At 39.5% G+C, this 27,646-nt stretch overlaps 1 protein-coding gene across 1 annotated transcript; it reads left to right on the forward strand.

Moving 5' to 3' along the window:
• Positions 1-8,427: 8,427 nt before the first annotated feature.
• Positions 8,428-23,839, forward strand: TNFSF10 (TNF superfamily member 10; the record flags this gene model as incomplete). The annotated part of the gene is made up of 5 exons (XM_084232720.1): positions 8,428-8,559; positions 14,662-14,799; positions 18,259-18,301; positions 21,755-21,856; positions 23,388-23,839. 5 exons carry the CDS (start codon positions 8,428-8,430, stop codon positions 23,837-23,839), a joined length of 867 nt encoding a protein of 288 aa, XP_084088846.1.
• Positions 23,840-27,646: the final 3,807 nt, after the last annotated feature.

Consider the following 27,646-nt stretch of genomic DNA (forward strand, 5'->3'; position numbering starts at 1 on the left):
TTTTTCAGAAACAGCAGTATCACTGGTTCTAATAAAACCTCGGTATCCAGTGTAAGTACACATGTGGTGTGTGAATTCAGTGGTGGCAGCAGTTATATTGCTGACAGAATGATTGTGTGGGTACATTTTGGTGTAGTTCTTGAATGTGACAGTTCCAAAATGCAATTTCCTGCATGACCAGGCAATGATAAAATTTTACAGTGATCGACCTGTTAGAGATCTTAAAGATGACTTAGTAAATCCCATCACTTCAATGATAAGGAAAAGAGACCCCAAATGTGAGTGATTTGGTCAAAATTGTACAGCTAAAAAATGTCAAATAACATATAATAATATATCAAAATAGATATCAGTATTACGACACAATGCATATACTGATACTTACCCTACAGCCAGGCAGGGTGTCTGGGAGGTTCCCAGGTAAATGCCTCTGACCGTTGGCTATTATATTGAAGCAGAAAGTTTTCTGAAACCCTCAAAATAATTGAGTCCTCCTCTTCCATATTATACTAGATATAAGATTGGATATGTATTTGGACACCTGTGTCCATCATCCACACTCTAGCACTCTATTCTCATGATAATTAAACAAGTTTTTCGCTGTCTGGTAAAGACTCCAGGAACCTGAGAAATGAAAATAGATGAGAATTTCAACTAAAATGACTATAGCAGAGGTAATAGTCTCTCACTAATAAAATGTAGTTTTTTTCCCTTAAGTCAAAGTGAGATGAGCCAATCAAAGTACTTTCTCTTTTTTAAAAGATTTATTTATTTATGCATACAAGAAATGGAGTACAGGCCAGAGGTGCAGGGAAGGGGTGAGAGGATTCACCAGAGACAGAGTGGGGAGCAGAACAGGCAGATGGACTCAAATACGCTGCTGAGGGGAGCAGCGGGCAAGACAGGAGGGGTCTGCTGCACCATATGTGTTAGCTCCCTGGCCTGCCTGGATGGAATTCGTGCTGCAGTGGCTGTGGATAGTTAACCTCTTGCACCACCAGCACCACCAGGGAGGCCCCAAAGAAAGTACTTTCTTAAGTAGCTATTCACTAGTTGCAAATTCTGTAGGGCTTACTCCTGGGCTTGGAGGTAGCAGTGTGGGATGATGATTAAGCTAGGACTCTGGGGTCAGAATAACTGCGGGTCTACATCTGTCCTCACTGAGTGATTTTGAAAAATTTGCATAATTCCTCTGAGCTTCAGTGTTCTCATGAGTAAAATGAAAATCGTTATACAGTCTCCCTTCATAGGAATGTGAGGAGGGAAAACAATCTGCAGAGCATGCTTGGTGCTTGGGAAGGGCTGTCGTGCATCCCTTTATTAAAGAATTCTGTTGGAATTCCTAAAAACAGAGAGACCTAGGCCCTGTCATTGACCTACTAGAATACAGGTGTCCAGAGTGATATGTTAGAAAGTTACACAGGAGTTTCCTGAGCAAATAGAAGATTATTCTGGACTAGTGGTTCTTGGATATTAGCTTACCTCAGCATCATCTGACGAGCTTCTTGATGAACAGCCCCCACTCCTCAAGAAATCTTATTCAGAAGGCTGGGGTGGAAGCTGACAATTCCCATTTCTAACAAGTTCCCAGGGGCTGCTGAAGCTGCTGGTAACCACACGGTGAGAGCCAGTGTTCCACATCAGCGGTCAGTCCTCTGGGCCCTCACCACTAGTCTGACCCACTTCCAGTTTTGGTAAACACATAGATTTACTGGAACACAGCCCCACACCTGTGTGCACCATCTATGTTGTTTTTCACTATAATGGCAGTTTTGACTCAATACAAAAAAGATCACAAAGCTTAAAATGTTTACATCTGGATCTTTATTGTAAATGCCCTATTTCAGGATAAAAGAATTATGATAACTTGGAGGGAGAACATAGCTTTGGAGAACTCCCATAATTACATTAAATTAATCACAGCTTGAATGGGGGTGAGGTTTGGTCATGAATGTATAACTTTACAAATGTACATTGTCCTGAAAGTACAAATGTATATGGGACATTTTTGTTTTTTTCATTTCTCTAAATATGTTTCTATGTGATACCAATTCTTCCTCCATCATTTTCTTTCTTTTTTTTTTTTTAAGATTTATTTATTTATTTATCCAAGCACTGGGTACAGTCAGAAGCGTGGGAGGGTGAGAGAATTCACCAGAGCCAGAGCGGGGAACAGAAAAGGCAGAGTGACAAAATACACTGCTGTGGGGAGCAGCAGGTGGCAGGAGAGGTCTGTTGCGCCATGTGGGACCCTCGCCGGTGGCTGGGGATTGAACCGGCGCTGCAGAGGCTGCGGGCAGCTTCTCAGCTCAGCTCTCAACTGCTGCGCCACCAGGGAGGCCCTCCATTGTTTTCTTTAGTGTCAGTATCAATATCATAGATGGGCCCATGTCATAAAAGAAGTCAAAAGTAGCCTCAAATCATCAGATTGTCCAACGCCCACTGCTTCTTCCACATCTTCCTCATCATCTTCCTTGGCAGTACTCTTTTTTTGTTTTTTAAGATTTATTTATTTATGCATACAAGAACCAAGGTATAAGCCAGATGCGCAGGAGGGTGAGAGGATTCACCAGAGACAGAATGGGAAACAGAACAGGCAGACTGACGAAATACACTGCTGAGAGAAGCAGCGGGTGAGGCAGGAGAGGTCTGCTGCACCAGGTGGGACCCTTGCTGGCCAGCCGGGATGGAACGGCGCTGCTGAGGCTATGGACAGCTTCACAGTGCTGCGCTCAACCACCTGCGCCAACCAGGGGAGGCCCCAGCAGTACTCTTCCATCAAGTCGTCTTCCATTAATTCCTATTATGGGTGTCTGCCTGACCGTAAGTGGACCCGCAGAGTTCAAATGTATTGTACTCTTCAATGGTCAGCTGTATGAATATCTAGTGAAGCCTTGAAGCCAAGAGTTGTCACTCTATTGCATAAATATTGCAATAATTTATCTTTTAGACTTCATGTCTAAAAGTTCTAACTGCACCGAGATTTCCCAATAGTGCAGAGCTCCACATACAATCTGTCTAAATGCCTCAGTCCTGCCATCTGTGCACCATCGTCACTTTCTCATATTGCAAAAATAGCCACAGACAATAGTAAACAAAAGAGCATAGCTTTTTGGATTTATATAATTGTCATGTGTCACAAAAGGATATTCTTCTTTTGATTTCTTTCCAATCATTTAACCCAATTTTAAAATATGGGTTAGAAACTTATGGATGATATAAAGAGAGATGCAGGGTTAGATTTGGCCTGCAGGCAACATCTGTTCTAAACAAAATTCCACCTAAATTTCTAACTTGTTCTCATCTAGCTGTGAATTAAGAGAATTCTAATTGCCAGTGGCAATTAAAAGGTTAAAAGAATCCAGCTGATGAAATGCAGTCACTTCAAACTTCAACGAACCTTTCATGCAAGATGGCAATCTGAGCATCAAAATCCTTTTAGATGCTGGTTGCTATCAAGTTTGACTCCACATTGACGTCATCTAGAGGATAGTAAAGATCTCTCATGCCCAGTCTGATTATATCAGAATCTCTAGAATAAGACCCAGAGATCAGTATTTTTAAAATCTTCTTAGCGATTTCAGTGGGTAGATAAGGCTGAGAATTACTGCTCTCAAGAGCACAAAGAAGGAGACGTTATCAAGGTAAAGAAACGGTGATTTTTTTCTGTTTGATAATATATGCTCATTTTGTAATATCTGCATGTGTGGGAGAAATGGGTCTTAGCCTTGCTTTCACAATGCTATGAGAATAGTTAACATGCATGCACACCTCATATACCACAAAGGGAATGAAAAGACAGTGAAAAGACAACCTATGAATGGGAGAAAATACTTGCAAATCATATATCTGAAAAAACATTATTATCTAAAATACAAAAAAAACTCATACAACTCAACAGAAAACAAATTTTAAAAATGGTCAGAGATCCTGAATAGACATTTTTCCAAAGAAACCACACAAATAGTTAACGTGCATGTGAAAAGATGCTCAACATCATTAATCATCAGAGAGATGAAATCAAAACCACAATGAGATACCACAATGAGAATGACTACTATCATAAAGACAAGAGATAATACATGTTGGTAAGGAGGTAGAGAAAAGAGAACTCTTGTGCTCTATTGGTGGGAATGTAAATTGGTGTAGTGAGTATGGAAAATAAAATGGAATTTCCTTTTAAAATTACAAATAGGGGGCCTCCCTGGTGGTGCAGCAGTTGAGCCCTGGGCTGTGACGCTGCCTGCAGCCTCTGCAGCACAGGTTTGATCCCCGGCTGCCGGGGAGGGTTCCACATGGAGTGCAGACCTCTCCTGCCATGCCCGCTGCTCCCCTTAGCAGTGGATTTCATCAGTCTGCCTGTTCTGCTCCCCACTCTGGCTCTGGTGAATTCTCTCACCCTCCCGTGCTTCTGACTGTCCCCAGTGCTTTTATAAATAAATAAATCTTTTTTAAAAATAAATAAATAAATAAATAAATAAATAAAATTACAAATAGGGGCCTCCCTATTTGGCATAAATGGTTAAGACACAGCACTATGAAGCAATCTGCAGCCACTGCAGCACAAGTTGGATCCCTGGCCAGGGAGGTGACCCACATGCGGCAGCAGATGTCTGCTGTCTCATCCACTGCTCCCCTCAGGAGTGTATTTCAGTAGATCTGCCTATTCTGCTCCCTACTCTGTCTCTGGTGAATGAATCCTCTCACCACCCATACCTCTGGCCTGTATCCCAGTTCTTTATACATAAATAAATAAATCTTTAAATAAAATAAATAAGTGAAATTACAAATAAAAGTGCCATATGACCCAACAATTCCACTTCTGGGTTTTTATCCAAAGTTAATGAAATTGTGTTCTCAAAGAATATAAACAACTTCATGATCATTGCAGCATTATTTCCAAGACAAGATATGGAAACACCATAAAATTGATTACATATCCATTGATAAATGGATAAAGAAAATGTGGTATATACATACAATGGAATATGATTCAACCATAAAAGAGGGAAATTTTGCCAACTATATGGATGAATCTTGAGGGTATTTTGCTAAATGAAATAAGTTAGAGAAAGATAAACACTGTATGATCTCCCATGTGTGGAATCTAAAACAGAATAAAAAACCAAATTCATAGATACAGAGAACAGTTTGGTGGTGGCCAGAGGAGGAGAATGCAGTGGGCATAGGGCATCGGGGGGCAAAATAGGCAAAGGTAGTTAAAAGATTACAAACGTCTATTCATAAAGTAAACAAGTTGTAGTATGTAATGTACAGCACAGTCATTCTAGCTATACCATATTGTGTATTTGAAAATGTCTAAGACAAAAATCATAAAATCACAAGAATTTTCATAACAAAAAATATTTTGTAGCTATGTGAGATGATAGGATTTAACTAAAGATATTGTAATAATTTCACAATACATACATATATCAAATCATTATGTTGTATACTTAAAACAAATACAATATTATGTGTCAATTATGCCTAAATAATAATAACAATAATAATAACAAGCCTGATATTGCAGATGAGGAAACCAATGTTTAGGAAAGTTTACACACACTAATAAAAGGGGAGACGAAAACAAATCTGCAGGGTGCTAGCCCGATGATTGTGCTACTGAGAAACTGAAATTATGAACATGCTGTCAGACACCTTTGCAGCATCATAGAGTCCAATAAATGCTGAATCTTTTTAACTCTATGTGCTGAGAGTTTGTAAAGATTTATTGGAAATATTCAGTTTGGACTAGGCAACTCTGTTCTAAATATCCCTCTGAAAACCTTGAGACATTTGCTCCTGCCTAGACCCAAAACAAAACCTTGTTGGCAGTAGTGTTAAACCGCAGAGCACTCTCTGGAAGATCTAAGCACTCTCTTTTGTCTCAGAAGGAACTTCTTATAGACAGTGGTACTAAAGTGTAACAGTGTCAGAAAGAACAGGGACATCATCTGGGCCTCCCTGGTAACGCAAGGGGTTAAATCTCAGCACTTGAAGCTATCTGCAGCACAAGTTAGATCCCTGCCAGGGAGCCACCCATATGGGCAACAGACTTCTCCTGTCTAGTTCGCTGCTCCCCTCAGCAGTGTATTTCAGTCAGTCTGCCTGTTCTGTTCCCCACTCTGTCTCTGGTGGATACTCTCTACCTCCCCCCAAAACCTCCCTCCCACACCTCTGGTCTACACCCCCATTTCTTGTATGCATAATTAAATTAAATAAATCTTCAAAAAAAAAAAAGAATAGGGACATCAGTTTCTATCCAAGTGAGGCCTTTTCTCAGTTGGCAGACTTACTCCAGGAAACAATTCCTGGAACTATCACCTCTGAGCAGCCCAGTTTGTTTGTAAACACCAATGCCTTTGTTCCCCAAGCATTGAACTCCAGCAACTTCCCATGGGGCACTAAGGTCTTGGGAGGTGAGGCTGGCACTCCCTTCCTCTTGGAAAGATACACTTCAGCTAAATTTTCACTTCATTTCTTTCATCTCCACTTTGCCTGAAACATTAGTGTATTAATCCACAATAGTGTATTAATCCACATTAATCCACTACTGGTTTTGAGCTTGTTATTTCTGTATTGGTTTATTAAGAGACACTATTCTGTATGTTATTAGTTTGAATAAGTTTTATTATAAATTTTACAGCCCACAGTAAACCTGTGATAAATATAATATTGACAAAGACAATCTTTGTCTCTGAGGAAATATTTATTGTATATTGACCCCACCCCCACCCCCGCTCCCGCCACAGAGGGGCAAAGTATTTCCTAAAATCACCTGGAGAGTCCATGTTGGACTCAATCCAGAGTCTGAGCACTGAAGGCAGGCAGAGGCTACCCACGCCTTTGTAAGGCAAAACCTCCATTCTACTTGATCATGGTGATAGCTATACCTTGTACACAATTATTAAAATTAATTAAACTATACATTTAAAAGTGAGGAATTTTAATATGTGTAAATAATAACCCATATAAATAAAGAGGGGGAAAGCAACTGTATATGTATATATACATACATACATATATATAATTAAAATTAATTTCACCTATTAGTTTTTCCTGACCTTACAGTTGCTGCCATTTATGGGGTAGGGGGTTTCTACATGGGAGGGACTGTGCTGAGGGCTTCACATTTCATATCTCATGAGTTGGCAGCGTGAGTGTGGCCTGTCTAACCACTCAGCTGCATTGTCTGAGTCTTTCTGGGTGACATTTTCTGAAATCGCATACCTAGAACTCAATAAAGTCCTGCTAGGACTAAATAGGATTTAATTTTACATTGGTGAAATGGCTCTTCCCTCTCTGTATAACTAGAGAGGTTACTAAACACACCTGTCAGGGAAGCCAGCCATGGAAAAATCATTTCATTCTCACCACAACCCTTTGTGGGTAGATGGTATGATTGTTCCCACTTCACAGATGCTGAAGTTTAGGGACAGGGTCATAACAGCACTATTTACAATAGCTAAGCTTTGGAAACAACCCAAATGCCCAAAAATAGATGACTGGATCAAGAAGATGTGGTACATATATACCATGGAATATTACTCAGCATTCAAAAAAGATAAACACATGCAATTTGCAGCAACATGGATGGCGCTGGAAGGGATCATGCTCAGTGAAATAAGCCAAAAAGAAAAAGAAAAATACCGGATGGTCTCACTCATAGCAGGAATCTAGAAAACTTAAATAAGGGACCAGGAAAATGAATAACTATAAGAAAGTGAAAATCAAAATAAACAAACAACTATGAACCAGAGACACTCTACGGGGGTGGGGGGCGGGGAAAGGAGGGATTGGGGACAAAATAAGGGGGTCGCAATTGTATGGGAAATATAAAAATAAAATTTAAATTTAAAAAAAAAAACATAAATAAAACAGGTGGGTGACAGCAAGACAGGCTGATCCCAGGCAGGGGACAGCAGGGCAGGCTGATCCCAGATGGTCTGGTGTCAGTCAGGCTGCTGAGGTGCTGCTTGGGTGCTAGATAGATGGAATATCTATCTATCTTGGGAGCTGGAATAGATGATAAAAGACTCTTTTACGGAGGTGTGTTCTGTTTCCAGGAACAGGTTGCTGGGGTAAGATGTGATCTGGGAGCCTAGTCACAGTGGCTGGGCAAAGGCACACCCTCAGGACACAAACGGCCAAGCAAGGCACTGGGGAAGGAGCTGTTTGCTGTAAGCCTCACAGAGCCCTTTGGATTCCAGAAGACTTTTGCAAGATGTATTACCTGCTGGGTGGCAGACACTTTATTGAATAGAGAGTGGCAGGAATTTTGCAAGTGCACCTTCGGGTTCTCCAGCACATTGTTTCAGTTTCACTTTTCTTGTTAAATAAATGAAACTTTAAAGGGACCCACCCCTTGATCCTGAACGAAACTGCTGCCTGACAGACTGCAACAGTCAGATACCGATGGGGACCATGGCCATGATGCAGACCCCAGAGCGCCTCATTCCCGGGCAGAACTGTGTGCTGATCCTCATCTTCACGGTGCTCCTGCAGTCCCTCTGCATGGCAGTGACCTACTTGTACTTCACCAACGAGCTGAAACAGGTCAGTACAATGCACAGTCCCTGACCAAGGCACTGAGCAACGCTCGTGTGAACTGCCTCTCTGCTCCTCTTTGAAGACTTTACAGTGGAAGAAAGTGCTCCTTTTCTCTGCCCCTGAGCCTAACCTGCTGAGACCCATCCATACTGAGGGCTTTGCAAAAGTTTGTTTGAGGGATCGAGGGAGGGAAGTGCAGTGCAGAGCTCGCTCCAGCAGTTATTAGCAAAACTCCTCAGGTAGTTTTCAGCTTGAAAGGCATACATTTTTATCACAGTAGCAATTGCTTTCTGCTAAATGCTTCTAGTTCGTGGCTGATTCTTGGGGGTGGGAGCAGCTGTATCAGGACAGGACTATGTCTGCTTTTAATACCATTGCATCTCTGGGGACTGGTGCAAGGGGTTTTCAACAAACACTTGTTGAATAAATAAGCAGCCCTCATAACTGTGGTGGTGCCCTTAGTACACAGGGAGCAGGATAGATCCAGAACTCAGCCCAAAGCCCAGCACTAAACCACTAACAGGGCTGTTGTGTCCTGTTCCTGATGTGGCTCATCCCAGCAGATTTTCAGGCAGACCTTGCAGAAAACTAGACTTGGGCACTGCATCGACAGAAATTATCTTTGTGCACTATTTGCTTATCCTTCAGACTTCAAGTCTATTTACCAATGCTGGAATCTTCCTTTCCCTTTACTCTTTAAATATCTTAAATTATTTGTTGGAAAACCTTCCTAGAGACAAGTCAATCTTTTAAAAAGTTAACAGGTAGAAAGATATATTCTAAACTAAACGAAATCTAAACTAACTAAACTCAGAAGCAAGTCTTGGAATGTCATCAGATTTCTCATTTTCCTCTAAGACATGATGTGAGGGTAAATCTCATCTGTGAAATATGTTTGGTTTTAGATGGCTTGTCTGTGCTGACAATAGTTGAGAATACACAGGACTAACATCTGCCTACTCCTTGGCTATAGGCATGTTCTGGGTAAATGTCTGTTACAGAGAGTTTACAAAATGGACTCAGCATTTTACTGTTTATGATAAAACAATTGAAAATTAAACAGTCATTCTATGCCTGTGAATGGTTCAAGTATATTTATAGGAAAAAATACCTAATGCCATGTTAATTTGTATATTTCCCAATTATATAAAATTTTGGGAACCAGTATTGAAAAATTGCTGAAAAGAAGACAACTCAGCTTTTGACCTCTTAAAGCTATTTTAGCTAACCATGTGTTATGTAATAAACAGAAAACTGTAAGCTGAAAGGAATTTTGTACACCCTAAGACTTTTAGAAGTCTTCTAGTCTAGCAGACTTCTAGAGAAGTGACTTACCTAACCGCAGACAGTGATTTGCACATTGTAATGCATCTTGCATACTGCTGAATTGGGCTAGTGCAATAGCAAATTTCCAGCAGTCTAGGGAAATGAAAGGCAAAAGGTCTCAGATAAATATTAATTGCACAAAAGTCATGGAGTGCTTATCTATTAAGAAAATGCAGTCTGTATTCTGTGGAGTATTCTGTGGAGTATGCATTTGGTTATCCCATTTGGTCAGAAATGTTTCCTTTTTTTAAAATTATTTATTTTTTATATCACTGTTCATTTTTAACAGCATTTGCCACCCCCCCCCAACCTGGTGTAGTCCCCATAGAATTTCCTTCACCAATGTACCCATGCAAGAAATTTTTCCTCTTGAAATAGATAAAGTAGAATCCTGTTTGATTTCTAAGTCATTATGAAAATGATGGCCACTGTTGGATGTGACCAGTAAAGTCAGATTTATTATAGATCTATTCACAAAAGCCTTTATATTTGTAAGAAAAAAAATGAATGTAGCTATAATCATGCCTTTCATTCTTAGTCTGCATGAGAGGCTAGAATATTGCTGTGTTTACCAGTTTGTTGTTAACACGTCCCAGCCTTTGCTAACTTTGCAGCATAAACAGATTGAGTCTGTCTGTTCATATAGAAAAGTTTCCTTCAATTTGTTCACATTACAAGTTGCCCTAATTTAAAAACTGATTTAACTGGTTCTTTACTGAATTGACTCATGCAATTATCTGATCATGTTTTTTAAAATTCTACCTTAAAAATGGAAATGAAATTCCAAAGAAAGCTTAACATTTTCCAAATTACACACATTTATATATGTAGACAGGTATATATAGACATGCAGAATAATTTATTGAGAGTGGGGATGGAAGGAGAATTAACAGATATTAAGCAGATAGAAACTTTGAAAACTATTGCTCTATTTTAGCCTCATAACAATCCTGTAAAGTGTATATGTGTGTGTGTTACCCCATTCTGTAGTTGAACAAACTAAGGTCTCAAAGACATTAGGTGATTTGTCTGAAGATTACCAAGTTAGTAAAAGGTAAAGCCCGGTTTTGAAACCAGGCATTAAGTAGGTGCTCAATAAATTGTAGCCATTGTACTTAGTATTGAGAAGTCTCTTGAACACTCTTGCATCAGGAATTTTTGCAAGGGAAAATAAATTAGAATCTCCTTGGTTGTCTGTGTAATATTTGGGAAAGTTTTGATATTATTATTAATTAGTATTGATTTTCTAAAACAGATCCCGAGTTCTACTAGACTAGTGAAAATTTGCAGATGATACAGTGAGCAAGGATTATAAAGAATATGGGTTAAAGATTATTGACTAACATTGGATTCTCAAATAAACCTGTGGGCCTGCAAGCATGAACAGTAAATAGGGGCTCAGTCTCTGCAGTCTCTATCTCTGAGAAAGTTGTATGGCAGGATGACCTTATATATATGACTTATATATCATAGATGTGGAAGAAGATGTAGAAAGGCATCCCTCTCCACCAATCTCCATAAACAATCCTTTGTGTTATTTGTGGTTTGTAAACCACAAATGATTTGTCAGAGACTAATGTAATGCAAATGATTGTCAGAGACTAATGTCTGGGCAGCAGAGAATGGTCAGTGCTACCACTTTGAAGCCTCCAGGTCAGCCAGCAAAAGTGTCCACCCTGTTGCCCTGCCCTGACAAGAGTGGGGTGGACCTAGCCGACATAACAACCATGCAATGGCACCCAACAGCAACTGCAGGGGAAATTCACTTAGCAGAACCAAGGGCTACTAGAGCAACCAAGGGCTACTACACAGGCACCCTGTGCAAAAGCTGTCTCTCCTTCCAGAACATGCAAATGTAAGCAGGACACATATCCTCCTACCCCCAACACCCGGATGTGGCTAGCAAGAGAGTAACTCCACCTGGGATATGCTACAGGAAATTCCTACTTTGATGTGGAAAGGAAGAGGGGAGTAAGACACCTCACATTCATTATTATTAATCATTCTTGGAATAATCCCAGCATCCCATATACCTATAGGTCTAGTTACCAGTGTGGTCAAAATTTGTAAAAGAAATTACCAAATCTGACATTGCAAGAAACATATGGGGGAGGGAAAAGGGACTGGGACATTCTGTCTGGGTTTTTATCATTCAGAAATCAATATTTATGTATAAAAATGTCTAGAAGGAAAGACACCAAAATGTTGACAATTATAATCTCGAAGTAGAAGAATTGTCCTTCTAATTTTTTATATTTTATAATTTTTACAGCAAATGTCATAAAAAATTTATGCTATACCTAAATGATTTTATACAAATGTAAAAATCATGCTATTTCTATATAGTCTTAAGAGATAGTAGCCAAATACAAAATTGTCCACATGCAGTCATGTGATCCTATTATTGCCCTACATTTAATGAAGCCTATTGTATGCTCAATGGTTACCTGGAAAATATAGAAAAATAAAGAATATTTTCTGAATTTTTTTTTGAAAATAAAACAAAGAAGACCCCACTAAAATGATCCAAGGACCCTAACTCAGTAGTCAAAGTTCTTCCTCCCACCTCCTGGATGTGTTTCTGGAGACAATCTATCCAAAGAGTGTTCAGAGGCACTAGCAGTAGTTCCTGACCTGGCCTTCACTGCCTTCACTCTTAATTCTGCTTCAGTTCACAGACGACTTCCCACCACCACCAGGGCCTCCGCCCAGGCTGCTCTCAACTCTACCTTTGCCTGCCTCCCACATTCTTAATCTTTTCATGTTTAGACTGTTTCCCACTGCTATGAATTAAAATGGAAGATCACTCCCTCCTTTCTGTGTCATGCACATCTTTTGGTCTCAACAAATTAAGGAAGTTTGTGAGCTTGTTTGTTCAGTTTCATCAAACCAAAGCCTCGGCTTGGCTCTCCTACCAGCCAGACTGGGACTGTACCCAATAAAGCTGCCATCTCTTCCTGGAACCACCCTCTGACCTGTGGCTAAATCCTCTCTGATCCTGCCCCTAGTTTGCTAGCCAAGTTCTACTTCTCCTATTATGCAACTTAGTGCCTTCTTTGGAAAGTCTTCTCAACTGCCAAATAAGTAGATGCAGATAGATGTCCGCAGTGGAAAAGCAAGGGTAAGTGAAGGCGAAAAGGCTGTATAATTCCACTGCCTGACATATCCCAGCTCCTGTGTCCCCAGCTGTTATCCCCATAGCACTTACTAACAGAATGCTTTGCTCTGGTAATTTTAAAAAAAGGAAGAAGGAAATAAGTATACATATAAAAGTAAATGAATGTTCAATCTCAGAGTGTGTGGAAGCCAATTATTAACTCATGTTTGTATTTTTGCACTTGAAAGACCTTGATCAAGCGGTCAAAGGTACTTGACTGTGTTTGGAATAGCGTGACTGGCTGTGCTTCTCTGGCGGTTAAGCTATTTGATTTGCAATGAGATTGTGTTTCCAGAGGAGGGGCAGGTCACCATTAAGTTCTACCCTTTCTTCAAGTTTGGGTGTCCCCCAAGTTCAAGTAACATATAGAAATGGTTATTTTCCTATTTATTTCCCATAGAGAAAGGCAGTTCCTCAGGTTTACAAGGAAATAACATTTCTTCAATGCCAATTGTTAAAAATCAAAACAGGAAAACAAAAAAAAACTTCTGACCTTGCTTGAATTTCCTGAGTTTTTTAAGGCTAAGCAGTTATTGGCCTGAAGTGTAGTGTTCTAGGTGGTTTGAAGGGTGTGTGTGTGTGTGTGTGTGTGTGTATGCACGCGCGCGCACTGGTGATTGTCTAATATCAAGTAAGGACTTTGTACACAAAGAACTGGCCATTGTAAAGGCTTACTTTCAATGAGAAGGAGCAAGCAAACTATCAAATGGTGTTTCAAGTCCCTGCAGGTAAATGACCAGCAAGTGTGAACATTTAATGTTCAGATTTCTAGTGGCAATGTGGCCCAGATTCTTCCATCCAGAGAAGCAGAAATCACAACAATGACCGAAATCTATTCAGACAGACAAGGCTCACATCAAGAAATAGAACATTACCTACACTCCAAAGGATTTGGCTAAGTTTTCATTAGGATTTTGGAATTTAAACAGATTACACGGCCTACCATACCTAAGTGGATCTCAAGTTTAGAATTCCATCCACTGGATCAAGCTGGAAGGAACCTCAAAGATCTCCACAGTGAGTCAAATGAAGAACCAACACAGAGTAGAAGCAACGTTTTTTTTTTTTTTTTTTTTTTTTTTTTTTTTTTATGTACACACACGTTTAATGATAGGAACAAGGAAGGCTATTTTGACCCAGGACACCTGGCCCACACCTGTACCCTTCTCCCTACATCCAGCTGCTTACTTTTATTCAAAGGACAAAGAACACTGTGTTTGCTTTTATTTCAGGCCATGAACTTAACCAAGATGCTAAGACGTCTCTGAATTTGTTATTTGTTTCTGTTGTTTGTGTATCATGGTTTTGTGTATCATGGTTGTTGTGCATCATGTTTTTTTTGTTTGTTTTATTTATTTACGCATACAAGAGCTGGGGTGTAGGCCAGAGGTGGGTGGTGGTGATATTGAGAGGATTCACTAGAGACAGAGTGGGGAAAAGAACAGGCAAAATGACTGAAATACACTGCTGAGGGGAGCAGCGGATGAGACAGGAGAGGTCTGCTGCCTGGCCAGGGATCGAACTTGTGCAGCAGTGGTTGCTGATAGCTTCATAGTACTGAGACTTAATCCTTTGTACCACCAGGGAGGCCCTATAATATCGTGCTGTATTCTATCTCAATCCAGATGCAGGACAAGTACTCCAAAAGTAGCATTGCATGTTTTTTAAATGAAGATGAGGGTTTCTGGAATCCCATTGATGAGGACAATATGAATAACCTCTGCTCACAAGTAAAGTGGCAACTACGACAGCTCATTAGAAAGGTAAGTGGATGACCTAGTAAAGTGAAGTTACCAACAGGTTTAGAAGGTCAAGAAAAAAAGGATACTAAATATCATCCATGCTAGACTCCTAATTTCACAAATGAGAAAACTGAAGTTCAGAGTGTTCAAGTGATTTTCCCCAAATTCATAGAACCAGGGAAAGTGGAACAGGAGATCCTGGCTGACTCTGGCCTGGAGTTCATTCTCTACTCTAGACCACCTTCCCAGTCATCTAAACTTTTTAACCTACATTGTGGAAACTGAGGCACAAACAGGGCAATGTGTTCAAGGTCACACAGCAATAAAACATGTTTGCCATTGTTTGCTCTTTTATTCAGGAGACACAAGAGGTCAGATAATGTTTTAAATTTTTCCCACATTGTTGATCTCTAGAATTAAACATTTATTTCTGTATGCATATAGATCTGAAGAAAGAGGAAAGCAAGAGACTTTGAGAAATTGAAGATGATGATATCTCAATTTACAGTTAGTAAATGACAAAATATTACCTTTTGCTGAATTTAACAGGAACTCTAGCAAAAGTATGATGTTAACAGTTTCAGCCACTCGGTGTGATTTCAGCAGTGTGACTCATGTGAAGTCAAGTTTCTTCTCTCAGACTGCTTCCTTCTTTATAATGTGGCTTTTAGTATATATTGATCTTCTAACTACCTGAAAAGGTCAGATAAAAACACAGATAGAAAAATATTCTGTATATTATTACACACCATCATTGTTTTTAAAAACAGTGGAGACATTCCTGGGCTAGGAGGAGGGAGTGTTTTAGACATGATGTAAGAACATTATTTGGTGCTCTGTCTCTTATCTCTTTCTAGAAACAGGATGATAGTGATGCTTAGGGCTTCGATTTATAACCCCAATCCATCCTCACAGTACAACCAACATATCACCTATGATGCTGTTTCTGTGAGAAAGGAAATCAGATGTCCACTTGGGAGTCCGAGAATCACATCTGCTCCTTGGCTTCCCTGGAAGCCGCCCAGGGCAGGAGCCCACTGCACAAACAGCTGTGGGTCCATTGCTTCAGGTGGCGAGCCTGGAAAGGCCAGGTCTGGGGAGGGTCCTCAGCAGCCTATGAATTTGATTCCACAGTCCCGGGGGGTACAGGCGGCAGCAACCTCATAGGGGGCAGGGAAAGGAAACTGGTCAAGAGTAGAAATCTGGAGAATGAGGAGGGTGCTGGGGAGATAAGAGCAGTGGGCATAGATTGTACCTTATCTCTTTCCTGCCATTCTTCCTCTCCCTCCCATACGCACATCCGGCTACTACCTAGAATAGAGAGACAGTGGGAGAGGACTCAGAGGGGGCTGGGAGCGGCTGGGAGACAAATGACCTATTTTTTTAGGCCCATTAATTAAACAGATTGTTCAAGTAAACATCCTAAGCCCATTACATTTATGATCTCATTTAATCCTCACAACAGTTTGTTATTCTCTTCTTTTTCTTAAAAAAGGATGAAGAAATTAAAGTTCCTATCAGTTAAGGAATTTAGCAAACTCTCCCAGAGAGTTGGGTCACCTCGCCATGGATTCTGTAATCTTTGTTCCGCTGCCCACACCTTAGGAATTACCCTTTTCTCTTTCCTGCTGCTCCTCCGCCTCCTCCTTTCCTTCTGTAGTGGCAGGAAGAGCACAGAGCAGGAAGCGCTGAGATTCAAGCAGATGGGTGAAGGAGAAGTCCTGGAGCCCCCAGTGGCTTTTATTGAGTTTACCAGGTGCACGGCAGACAGGGGTGCTGGGAGGCCAGAAGACTGGCAGGCCTCCCAGCCCCCGGCGAATCTTCACTCTTTCTGGGCTCGCTGGCCTTCTCGCTCTTCTCTCTGCTCATTTCTTCTTCTCGTGGTTCTGGTCCTCTGGCTTCCTGTGATGCTGCCCTTAGGAGCCCAGTCTCAGCCCAGGTGTACCCACCCATGTGCGCCCACACCCTACTCCAGGTGCCCGCCATCAGGCACGCATTCAGGGCTGCAGCAATCCATTATCAGTCCTAATGGTGGGAGGGCAGAAAAGCCTAACAATCGTTTACCCTACACCTTCCTGCCTTCCAGTCTGTCTCAAAATGAAAGAGAAAGAGAGAGAGAGAGAGATTGCTCAGGGCACCTCTCTCTCCCTTCCCATACACCTCTACACTTCACATGGTATTCCCCTATTACCAGGAGTCTGGTTTTGAGTCAGAGAAAGAGAGTGGGAGCTCTAATTTAAGGAGGGAGTACAGAGGAGGGAAATTTCTGGAAGCTGCAAAAACTAACAACAGTGACCAAGCAGAGGCAGTGATGTGCAAAACCCCAAGGGGGTCAGAACTGAATGGAGCGGAACTCAGAGCCCTGGATGAACCAAGTCAGAGGCTATCCATTTCACAGACTAAACCTGTACTGTTTTACTGGTTTTCCCACCTGTTAGTACAAAGACGATACTAGATGTTTAGTAAAAATATGGGAACTTTGCAAAATATCCCTGTAATAAGAATGCTCAGTGCCTTTCATGGAAATGAGGATGACACAGTATTGCCAGGTCACACCTTGATGGGTTGGGTGGGGGGACAGGGGCTGGGGGTATCCAGAGAAGAGCTGTGCCTTACATCTTAGGTTTGAGTCTACCTGGCCATTTCAAGTCCCTGAACTTCACAGTGAACTTATACACACACATGCATGAATTACACACTCACACACACACACACACACACAAAGTGAGGTAACATGGTGTAAGGGCATGAATGGGCACAGTGCAGGTTTTCTATGACTCCAGCAGATGAGTGCAGGAGGAGAGAGTCCTGGAGCGCTCAGTGGCTTTGCAGGTTTTTGTTGGGATTTACCAGGTACACGGCAGGCGGCAAGTCTTCACTCTTTCTGGGTTCTCCGGCATTCTCTCGCATTCTCTGTTTCTCTCATGGTTCTTCGCGTGGTTCTGCTCTCTGCTCTCTTGGCATCCCCATGAAGCCGCCCTTATAAGCCCAGTCTTAGCCCCGGTGTACCCACCTACACATGCCCACACCCCACTCCAGGTGCCCGCCATCAGGCATGCATTCAGGACCTCAAGGATCCATCATCAATCCTAATGGCGGGACGGCAGAAAATCCTGATACTTTTTTACCTTACCCTACACATGGCCACCACAATCCATCAGCCTCAGGGAGCCTGAGGAACCCTAGGCTGACCTATTATGACAGGCAGCTCACTTTGCCTGTGCTGCTCCATTGTGACCTCCCAAAGATTTTATCAGAAACAGCTTTCCCAGGCAGAGGGCCACCCTTCCATCACCACAGTGTCAACTGCCACAGGATTCATCCCTACTCCCACCTTGCCTCACACAAACTGCTTGAACAGCAGCTAGGTTGATAATCTTATAAAGAAATTCCATTAGATGCAGCAGAAGGACTGTGGATATTCTACAGGCAGTTTAAACTTTTAGGGAAATTAACAAGCCTATTTAATACTATTTGCAGATGCTTTTGAAAACCTATGAGGAAACCGTTACTACAGTTCCAGGTAGTATTTTTTGGTTATTTTCATTTTCTGCTGTCAACTTTATGACAGGGTGAGCAGCGCTTTCTCTTTGCTCTGATCCACACATCCTACCTCTCACCTCAAGCCACTTGATTCTATTTCCCTCTTTGCCTTGGCTGGGAGAAAGCTAGGTATCAAATCTGTGCCCCATCTTGGTCTGAAATTTACTGTAGCTGTCATTTTTCTGGTTAGGGATTTTCCTTTCTTCAGTTTCTTCTATTATTTATCTTTTCACCTTGTGATGTGTTATAAATAAGTCATCCAAATCCTTTCTGGAATATGATTTTGGAAGTAGGAAAAATAAGGCCCCCCCAAAGTTGACCATCTTCTCTGCTTCTGACCACCCGCAGGCTCTACACATTTCTGGATGCAAAGTCCCCTCTCCATCATCCTGCAGCCCCTCAGTCTCATGCTGTGGTCTCTCCTCCTTGGCCATCTTCCTGTTCATGGACTCCTCTGGGCATCCACCCCCATCAGTGCTGCTGCCTGGTCTGTCTTCTGTGGTTCTGTCTACTTTTTGGTGTTCCTGACCTTTCATATAGCTGGTTCCTTCTCCTGCTCCATTCTTATCACCTGTCACCCCTTCAGAGACACCTTGCCTGGGCACCTTTCTAAGAAATTTCCGCCACATTCTTATGTCTATCACACTTGCTTTGTTCATTCCTTTTATTTGTATATGGTTTTAATCTTTGTTCTGATTCCCTCCTAGATTAAAGATCCCCGTCTTTCCCTTACTTCTCTATACCTGGTACCTAACTATGCCTCAAATCTAGTAGATTCTCCCTTCCCTTGCTCCCCACTCCTTATCAACCCCACATTCAGAGTATATGTGTGTGTTTATTGCAATGAATTTCACATAGCATACAATTACCTACTTTAAAGCACACAATTCAGTGGCAGTTATTGCATCCCTTGTGTCCTGCTACCACTATCTCTCTCTACATAGAAAGTTCTTAATGTATATATTTTGTTAATGAATAAATAAATAAAATCACTGAATTCAATCTGCAACTTCTTCCAGGCACACCAGCCTGGAAGAGAAGAAAGTTTTTCAATGCATGTTGTAATGACGTCTTCCTAATTTTCAGCTATCCTTTTCTAATACTGTAAGCTTCTGCCTCACTTGACAACCCCATTTATTAAATATTAAGGGCAAGATTTTATTCCAGGGCCTAAACATTCTTTCTGATTATTTCCCCCAAGGAAAAAACAGTGGTCAGTCAGGCGAGCACTCCATCCTTTCTTATGAGGCACACCAGATCCACATTCTGCAGTAGATGCATGTACTGTTTTCAGTCAGAAGAAAAATATTCTTGCTTATTCACCCCAATAAGTTATAGAAATCATCATTTTCTCAGTATTGCAAGATGTATCTATATCACTCCAATATACATAAGTGCAGGTTTATTTTCTGAGAGATATTTGCCATAGTCATTAGGAAGTCTCCACTTTTTAGAATTTACTTTCAAGTCTAGATTTTCCCTTATCCTTACAATGATCCCTAATGCAAGATATTTATAATTGAGTTCAGTTACTGAATATTTAAAAACACAGTGTTAAAGTCTGGGGCAGGCAAAGCATTATGAATTATGTAACAATGGAGGTTTAGGTGAATGGACACATCAACCTTGAAAGCTGAGCATTCTGAGAATAATATTTAATTGACTTACATCCCCCTGCCATATTTGTTTTTCAGTATGGTATGAATTCCCACCAATCCAGAATAACTAACAGCTAAACACCACGTGGAGAAGTGATTTTCATTTCCCATTCATTCCTCTCCGGTGGTTATAGCACCTCCTTTCAGCTCCCTCTGTTGGTAACCTCAATTAAGGACTCCTATTCTCAGTTCGGAATAACTGTAATAGTCTGGCAACTTGCCAGTGTCCTTTTTTGCCCATCAACCTTTACTGTGAGAGAGTAAGCCTGAAGGAGAGCACATTTCTTTCCTCCTCCTTCACCAGAACCAATTAGATTTTTCCTATATCCCTTCAAATCCAAGTCTCTTGGCCTAACACTCAGATGCTTCATAGTTTGGCTTTTCATTCAAGCCAAATACTGAACTCCTTCTTCCCAGGCACACCAGCTTGGCAGAAAGTTTTCCATGTATGTGTGCCCATGTGCCCATGTCCTAGGAATGCTTTGTACATCCTGCCTTGGGCTCTAGGATGCCCTTCTCCCTGTCGGCCCCAAGCCAGCCCATCCTCACCCTGCTCAGACATTTACCCTAACACCTCAAACTCTTTCTTATATTCTTTCTCTTTGTGCCTGTAAGATTACCTGGCATAGATGTAATGGGCACTTGTGTTTGTTGGGCAAAGAAAATGAAAAGACCTTAGTGCAAACACTCCTGTGTCTCAGCTCCAAAATCAGCAGGAACTTCCCCCTCCTTTGAATGCTCATCACTCTTTCTGCTTCTCTTGAGTAAATTTTCACTTTCCAGTTCATATCCTCCTAACAGACTAAAAATTCCTAAACTCTGTCATTATAACCTATGATTAGCCTCTGAAGTCCCTGTAGGGTGTAATTGCAATGCTTTATCCCTGGCAATTTTTGTTATTTACCCATTGTGAATATTAAGATGTATTATTTAACATTTTATTGAATATTATTTTTAAATATTTATTAATGGTTACTAAATATTAAATATGAAATGTTGTTTCTATTTTTTTTAATCTTAATAACCAATGTAAGCACACTGGGAAGCTTCAACTGATTTTTTTTAAGAGGGTAGTTTGTTGGATTTCTATTTTTCGGGGGTTGCTCTATAGTACTTTGGATGCTTGTCAATAAATGTTATTTATTATGAACTAATGCAATTAGTGATTCATATGCTCATATAAACATCATTTTGTATTCCTTTAGGGAGATCATGCAGGACAAATGTTGGATTCCAATTTGAAGCATCTATGGGCAATTGTTTTCTCTGTTCCTCTTTTAAATCAGTAGTAACTAGCAAAGAGGAAAAAAATAATTGAGAAGATGAAAATTGGTATCACTTTGATTTTTTTTTCTATGTATAATTCAAAGTGGAAATTTGTCAATCCTAGATTATTTGTGCACTTTAAATCACTCAGCAGGGTAATTATAAGTCAACAGTCTTTTTTTTTTTTAGAAAGTGGTAAGAAAACTTCACTTTTCTATATTCTGCTTGGATCTAACCTCTGAGGTGCTAGTGAATTATAAGCCACATTACTGCTTACTCTTCCCATCTAAAGAACTTTTCAAATTAAACATAAGCTTCAGTAGATTGGTCATCCTACTAAAATGTAGGCTGTTTTGAATCCTATTAAACATCCTATTAAATGTAAGCTGGTTTTAGAAACCCATAGATTCCACTTTGGAAGCCCAGTGTGCTTACAATGCCTGTGAACAGTAATGTATTTGAGAGGCAGTTTGTCAAGTACTAATGATACTATGTCCCTTCTATTTTAGAAAAGCAACAAAATGGTTCCTCCATAGTAGGACAAAAGTTTCTTCAGAGAGCAGCAGCTCACATAACTGGTACCAGTTCAAGAAGTACAGCCTCAGCTCCAAGTAAGAGAAACAACAAATATATAGTTTAAAAGAAATCAATGGAAGAATTTGCCCCAAATAATTTATTCTTTTAGCTTTTGTCTGAAATGTTTACATCACTATTTACAAAAAATGTTCAGTGGTAATCAGGTCTCAGACTGAAGCAAAGTTTTATGTCCAAGATTACAGACAAATAGCTCAGTTCCTGCTATGCATAACTAATCTCAGAAAAATAATTATGAAGTAGGAGAAATTTGCCTTTGAGTTTCTTTGGTACTCATTTTTGTTAATTTGTCCATCTTTAAGGTAATTTCTCTTACTTCCATTGTCTTTCTCCTCTTCAAAGTTTCTAAATCAGTCATTAAATTTCACCATGTAAATTTCACCACAAAAATCCTAGTGGAATTTGTATTATGTTGGACCATAAAAGCTTGCTAATATGTGACTATTTTTCACTTTTGGAAATGTCATTCTCATCAGCATAATGAAATATGCTGAGCCTAATCTTTAAGCATAGAGCAAGTGTCCATGTAGCAAGACCCAAGCGCGTGGGTCTTTCAGTCTGCATACGTTGGAATCTCAGTTCCCCTTGCCTAAATAGAGGTTTTGAGCACATTACTTAACCAAATCAAGCTTCAGTTCTTCATATGCAAAGCAGAGATAGTCTTGAGCTCATAAAACAATGATGATTAACACATGCAAAATACCTTGTATATTAGAAGTACTCAATAAACAATTACTTTAAAGTTTTATGTCCAGTTCAAGAAATTTCAGATGTCAGTTAATGGATGAAAAGGTTATTGATTTTGTTTGCTGGTTTTTTTTTTTTCTGGACAATTGCCTTTCTAGTATTCCTAAATTCATAATTTATAAATAACTGACATTCTGTCGGTGAGTGAGACGTTATTATAATATTACTATTTACTATTCATCAACAAATACAGTAGTTGCTTTAAACTCTTGAAAAACTAAAATTTGTATCTATCATGGAGATGAGCCTGACTTTAAAGGAATTTCATATTTTAGTAGAGTTATTTCATATTCAAAGTCTTTGGGATTTATAGATCCAAGTATCCAAGCTCTTTAAATCTGGGCTCTCTTACCGTGTACCCTCTTACTGTGAACTAGAAGGGGATAAACCCAAAGCAATAGCAAGAAGTTATGAACTGTAGGCTAAGGAGATAGATGTTTCCTTCTACATTGTCTATTTTTTGAGCTCCCCAACACCCTGAGATAGGCAGGGGTTCAGTATAGAGGTTCTGTCCAAGAGCAAAGATTGACATTTGAGTCAACCACCCTCTGTGCTACCATTCAAGTGTGGGAAATGTGGCGTAAGTGGCTGACAAGGTAGAGAAAGGAAGGAATTCCCAATAAGTCACAAATAATACAAGAGCCTCCAGGTTTCTGTATGACTGAAACTTAAAATACATCTAAGATTAAAGGATCAAGGAGTTTTATTAAAATCCTTTCTAATCACAACCCAGGCTATTGGGAAACTTGTTTGCTACAAATTCCCTTCTATTAACTGTTTTTCTCTCTAAATTTCATTTAGACTCCAAGAATGGAAAAGTTTTGGGTCAGAAAATAGACAGTTGGGAGTCATCAAGAAAAGGACATTCATTTTTAGACAGGTTTTACATATGGAATGGAGAGCTGGTTATCCCTAACACAGGGTTTTATTACATCTATTGCCAAACATACTATCGATTTCTGGAATCTGATGAAATTTTGGAAACAGTTTCAACAGAAATGAACAAAAAGAAAAACAAACAACTGGTACAATATATTTACAAATACACTAGCTATCCTGATCCTATACTGCTGATGAAAAGTGCTAGAAATAGCTGTTGGTCGAAAGATTCGGAATATGGACTCTACTCCATCTATCAAGGGGGAGTATTTGAACTTAAGGAAGGTGACAGAATTTTTGTCTCTGTCACTAATGACAATTTGGTTGCCATGGACCAAGAGGCCAGTTTTTTCGGGGCCTTTTTAATTTACTAAGTGATCTGAAGAGGAAAAAACAGTGCCTGCAAAGTGACATTTCACTTCGCAGGGTGATATATTGTGATGCTACATCATACAAAGGAAAGCTGCTTAAGTGCGTGACTGAAAGACTGAAGCACATCCCTGAAGAGTGACAAGCTTATTCCAGAAAAGTGAAATTGTCAAAACATCTTACATCATTCTTACTAACAAATCTAGAATACTTTGTTTTCAAACACTGCGGCAAGACCTTCTGTCTTTATCATCTACTCTTGTGAAGATTCTGTAAGGAAAAAGGATCCATCTTGTAAGTAATATATCATATTGGTAACTTTCAGGTTCCTTTCAGAGACAACATTCCCAAAGTTGAAGGAAAAAAGAACACCATTAAAAGATCATGAGAGGCAATCCGCTGTCAATATACACGATGTGCAAACAGAATTTGCATTTTGTAGGACCTGCAGGATTTGTGTCATACCCCCGGACTGAATGGAAATAAGAAAATTGCACTGAGAAAAGTATTATTTTGAGAAAGAAAGAAAGAAGGAAAGAAAGAAAGAAAGGAAGGAAGGAAGGAAGGAAGGAAGGAAGGAAGGAAGGAAGGAAGGAAGGAAGGAAGGAAGGAAGGAAGGAAGGAAGAAAGAAAGAAAGAAAGAAAGAAAGAAAGAAAGAAAGAAAGAAAGAAAGAAAGAAAGAAAGAAAGAAAGAAAGAAAGAAAGAAAGAAAGAAAGAAAGAAAGAAAGAAAGAAAGAAAGAAAGAAAGAAAGAGAGAAAGGACAAGTTAATGTACAGTGAACAAGGGACATTTTCTATTTTTGCCTGACTTGTGTTTTTCAATGCCAGAAAAAGTCAAACTGGCCAGAAGCACTAAAAATATTTAAGATAAAGTACTCTATAATGAGTGATCAGGTTGTCATAAATCAGGGAATTTGGTCTTCTTTGAACAGCAGGAAAAATAGGAAATTGGACATGACAAACACAGGTAATCATCAGAAAAGAACCAAATATTCTGTCCCTCCAACTCCCCACCCTCTGCCAAATGTAAATATCTAGTATATATTTGCTTAAGGAGCATCATTTATTTGCCAGAACAATTACTTTTTCTTCCAAAATTGTTACACAAAATCTTTTATTTTAGCAATCTTTTATTTTATTTTCAATCTAAACAGTTGGCGGAGGGGGTGGGAATCAGTTGGAGTATTCGTCTAACCTCCTCTAAATGTTATCCCTAAACACAACATAATTTATACACTTTAGTTGTAGGTTCAAATGTTCATTTAAATGTGTTGTGATTAAATAGGTATTCAAAAGGACTCATTCAAATTTAAATTTATAACATACTGCAGACACCTGTCACTTCTGACCCTCCTTGCTCTAATTTTTTTTAATAATATTAATCAAGTTCTTACATCCCAACAAATTAACTTATCTATTATTTTGTATACTATGTAATCTCAAATGGTATTTTGCAATCAAATAAAGATGAAACCAAAAGGGTTAATCTCTAAATAGGGAATTAAAGGCAAGAATTAATGAGTACAGACTTACTGCTACCCCCATGGGGTTGCCTATTCTATGGTCATAACATTTTTGAACTGGAAGAAAATGTAGAAGTTTTTCTAATCTAATTTCCCATTAAAAAAGCAGAAATTACAATATCAATACTTCAGTAGATCAGTTCCATGGTGGAAAACTCACTGCAGTAGAAGGCTGCTCATCTCATTATTGGGTAGTTTTAATTTTTAAAAAGTCAACCTTAATTTCAATTCAAATTGACCTCCATGATACTTTCCAGGCAAATTATTCAGTATTTTTAAAAACTGCCTCTTCTTGCTAGACTATAAGCCAGGAGACATTTAGTCCCATTTACATCTGTTTTTCTACTACCTAAAAAAAATACCTGAACATAACACCCATACAAAACATATTTGTGAATAAATGGATAACTGAATGATTGAATAATGAATATCTAATCATAGAAGAGAAAACAAATCAATATTCCCTCACACTGAAATAGTTTTGGAGAATTTTTAAAGTAGTCTCAAAGTGAAAAGGACTTTTTTTTTAATGAATGAATGGAATGAATCGAGAAAATGAATTAGACAATTTAAAACGTGTAAACTACAACTTCCACACCTCCTACCATGACCTAAGCAATGGAATAAATAAGACTATTGCCTTGTTTTCCTCAGGGGGAGCCAGGTGGGATTATAGGACCTCCTGGACTTCCAGGTCCAAAAGGTGAGGCTGGTCCTCCAGGGAAAAGCCTGCCAGGGGAACCAGTAAGTACCAGCCCGAAAAGGACTTTTTAAAGCACAACTTAAAATCCAAAGAAAAATAGTAAAATGTTTGATGACATGTAACAGGGTGGGAGAAATTATCAGTTTTATATTTTTTATACTAAAATTTTAAAATGTGTTACTTTTTTTTAATAAAAATAATACTATTAAAGCATGTCGTTTTGGTTTATCTAGTAAATTTGGTTTATAGTACCAAGAATAATAAAAATGGGGAACAGAACTACTAATTTCTTTCATCTCTTTTTCTATATCTGCTACCTGGAATATCTTAATATATCAGTCCTTATTTTATGGTTAATGTTATTGTAGGTTGAATTGTGTCCCCCTCCCCCAAAAAAGATAGTTGGATTTCTAATCCCCAATATCTCAAAATGAAACCTTATTTGGAAATGGAATTGCTATAGATGTAATTAGTTAAGATGAGGTCACAGGGCCTCCCTGGTGGCACAAGGTTTTAAGACACAGCCTATGAAGCTATTCACAGCCACTGCAGCACCAGTTCGATCCTCGGCTGGCCAGGGAGCTACCCACATGGCACAACAGACCTCTCCTGTCTCACCCACTGCTCCCCTCAGCAGTGTATTTCAGTCAATCTGCCTGTTCTGTTTCCCACACTGTCTCTGCTGAATCCTTTCACACACACACCCCACACACCTCTGGCATATACCAAAGTTCTTGTATGCATAAATAAATAAACCTTTAAAAAAAAAGATGAGGCCATAGTGGAAAAAAGTGGCCCTTAATACAACATAACATGTGTCCTTATAAGAAGAAGGAGACTGATACAGACACACAAAAAAACTCCATGTGACAACATAGGCAGAGGTTGAGATGAGACAGCTGCAAGCCAAGGAACACCAACAATTGATGTCATCATCAAAAACTAGGAAAAGATAAGGAGAGATTTTTGCCTAGACTCTCAGAAGTATCTGAGATCTAGAATCTCAGAAATCTTCTGACATCGTGATTTTGGACTCCTGGCTGCCAAAACTGTAAGAGCATTACTTTCTGTTGTTGAAAGTCACCGAGTTTGTGGTACTTTGGTCCAGCAGTTCCAGCAAATTAATACAGCTCTTCAAATCCTGTTCTAAAAATCTTTTCTACTGATATTATATAACTGTCACCATAAAACTTTAAAGTTTAACTTTTCATAGTGTGACAGTGTTGTTAAGCTGTAATTTAATTCATATGTGATATGAGAAAAGGTTGTAATTTCATCTTTCTCATATGAGTAACCAGTTGTCCAATACTCTTTTCCCACTGATTTTAATGATCCATATTTGTGTTCATACCATCCATTTGTTTTTTTTCAATTGAGGTAAAATACACATAATATTGCCATTTTTACCATTTCAGTGTAAAATTTAGTGGCACTGTTGTGTAACCACATCACGATCCACCACCACTATCCAGAATATTGTCATCATCCCAAATTAAAACCGTGTGTGCATTAAACAAGAACTCTTGATTCTTCCTTCTCCCAGACCATGGTAACCACCATCTTACTTTCTTTTTCTATGAATTA

The sequence above is a fragment of the Talpa europaea genome (genome assembly GCF_964194135.1).
Source record: "Talpa europaea genome assembly, chromosome: 4".
Lineage (NCBI taxonomy): Eukaryota > Metazoa > Chordata > Mammalia > Eulipotyphla > Talpidae > Talpa > Talpa europaea.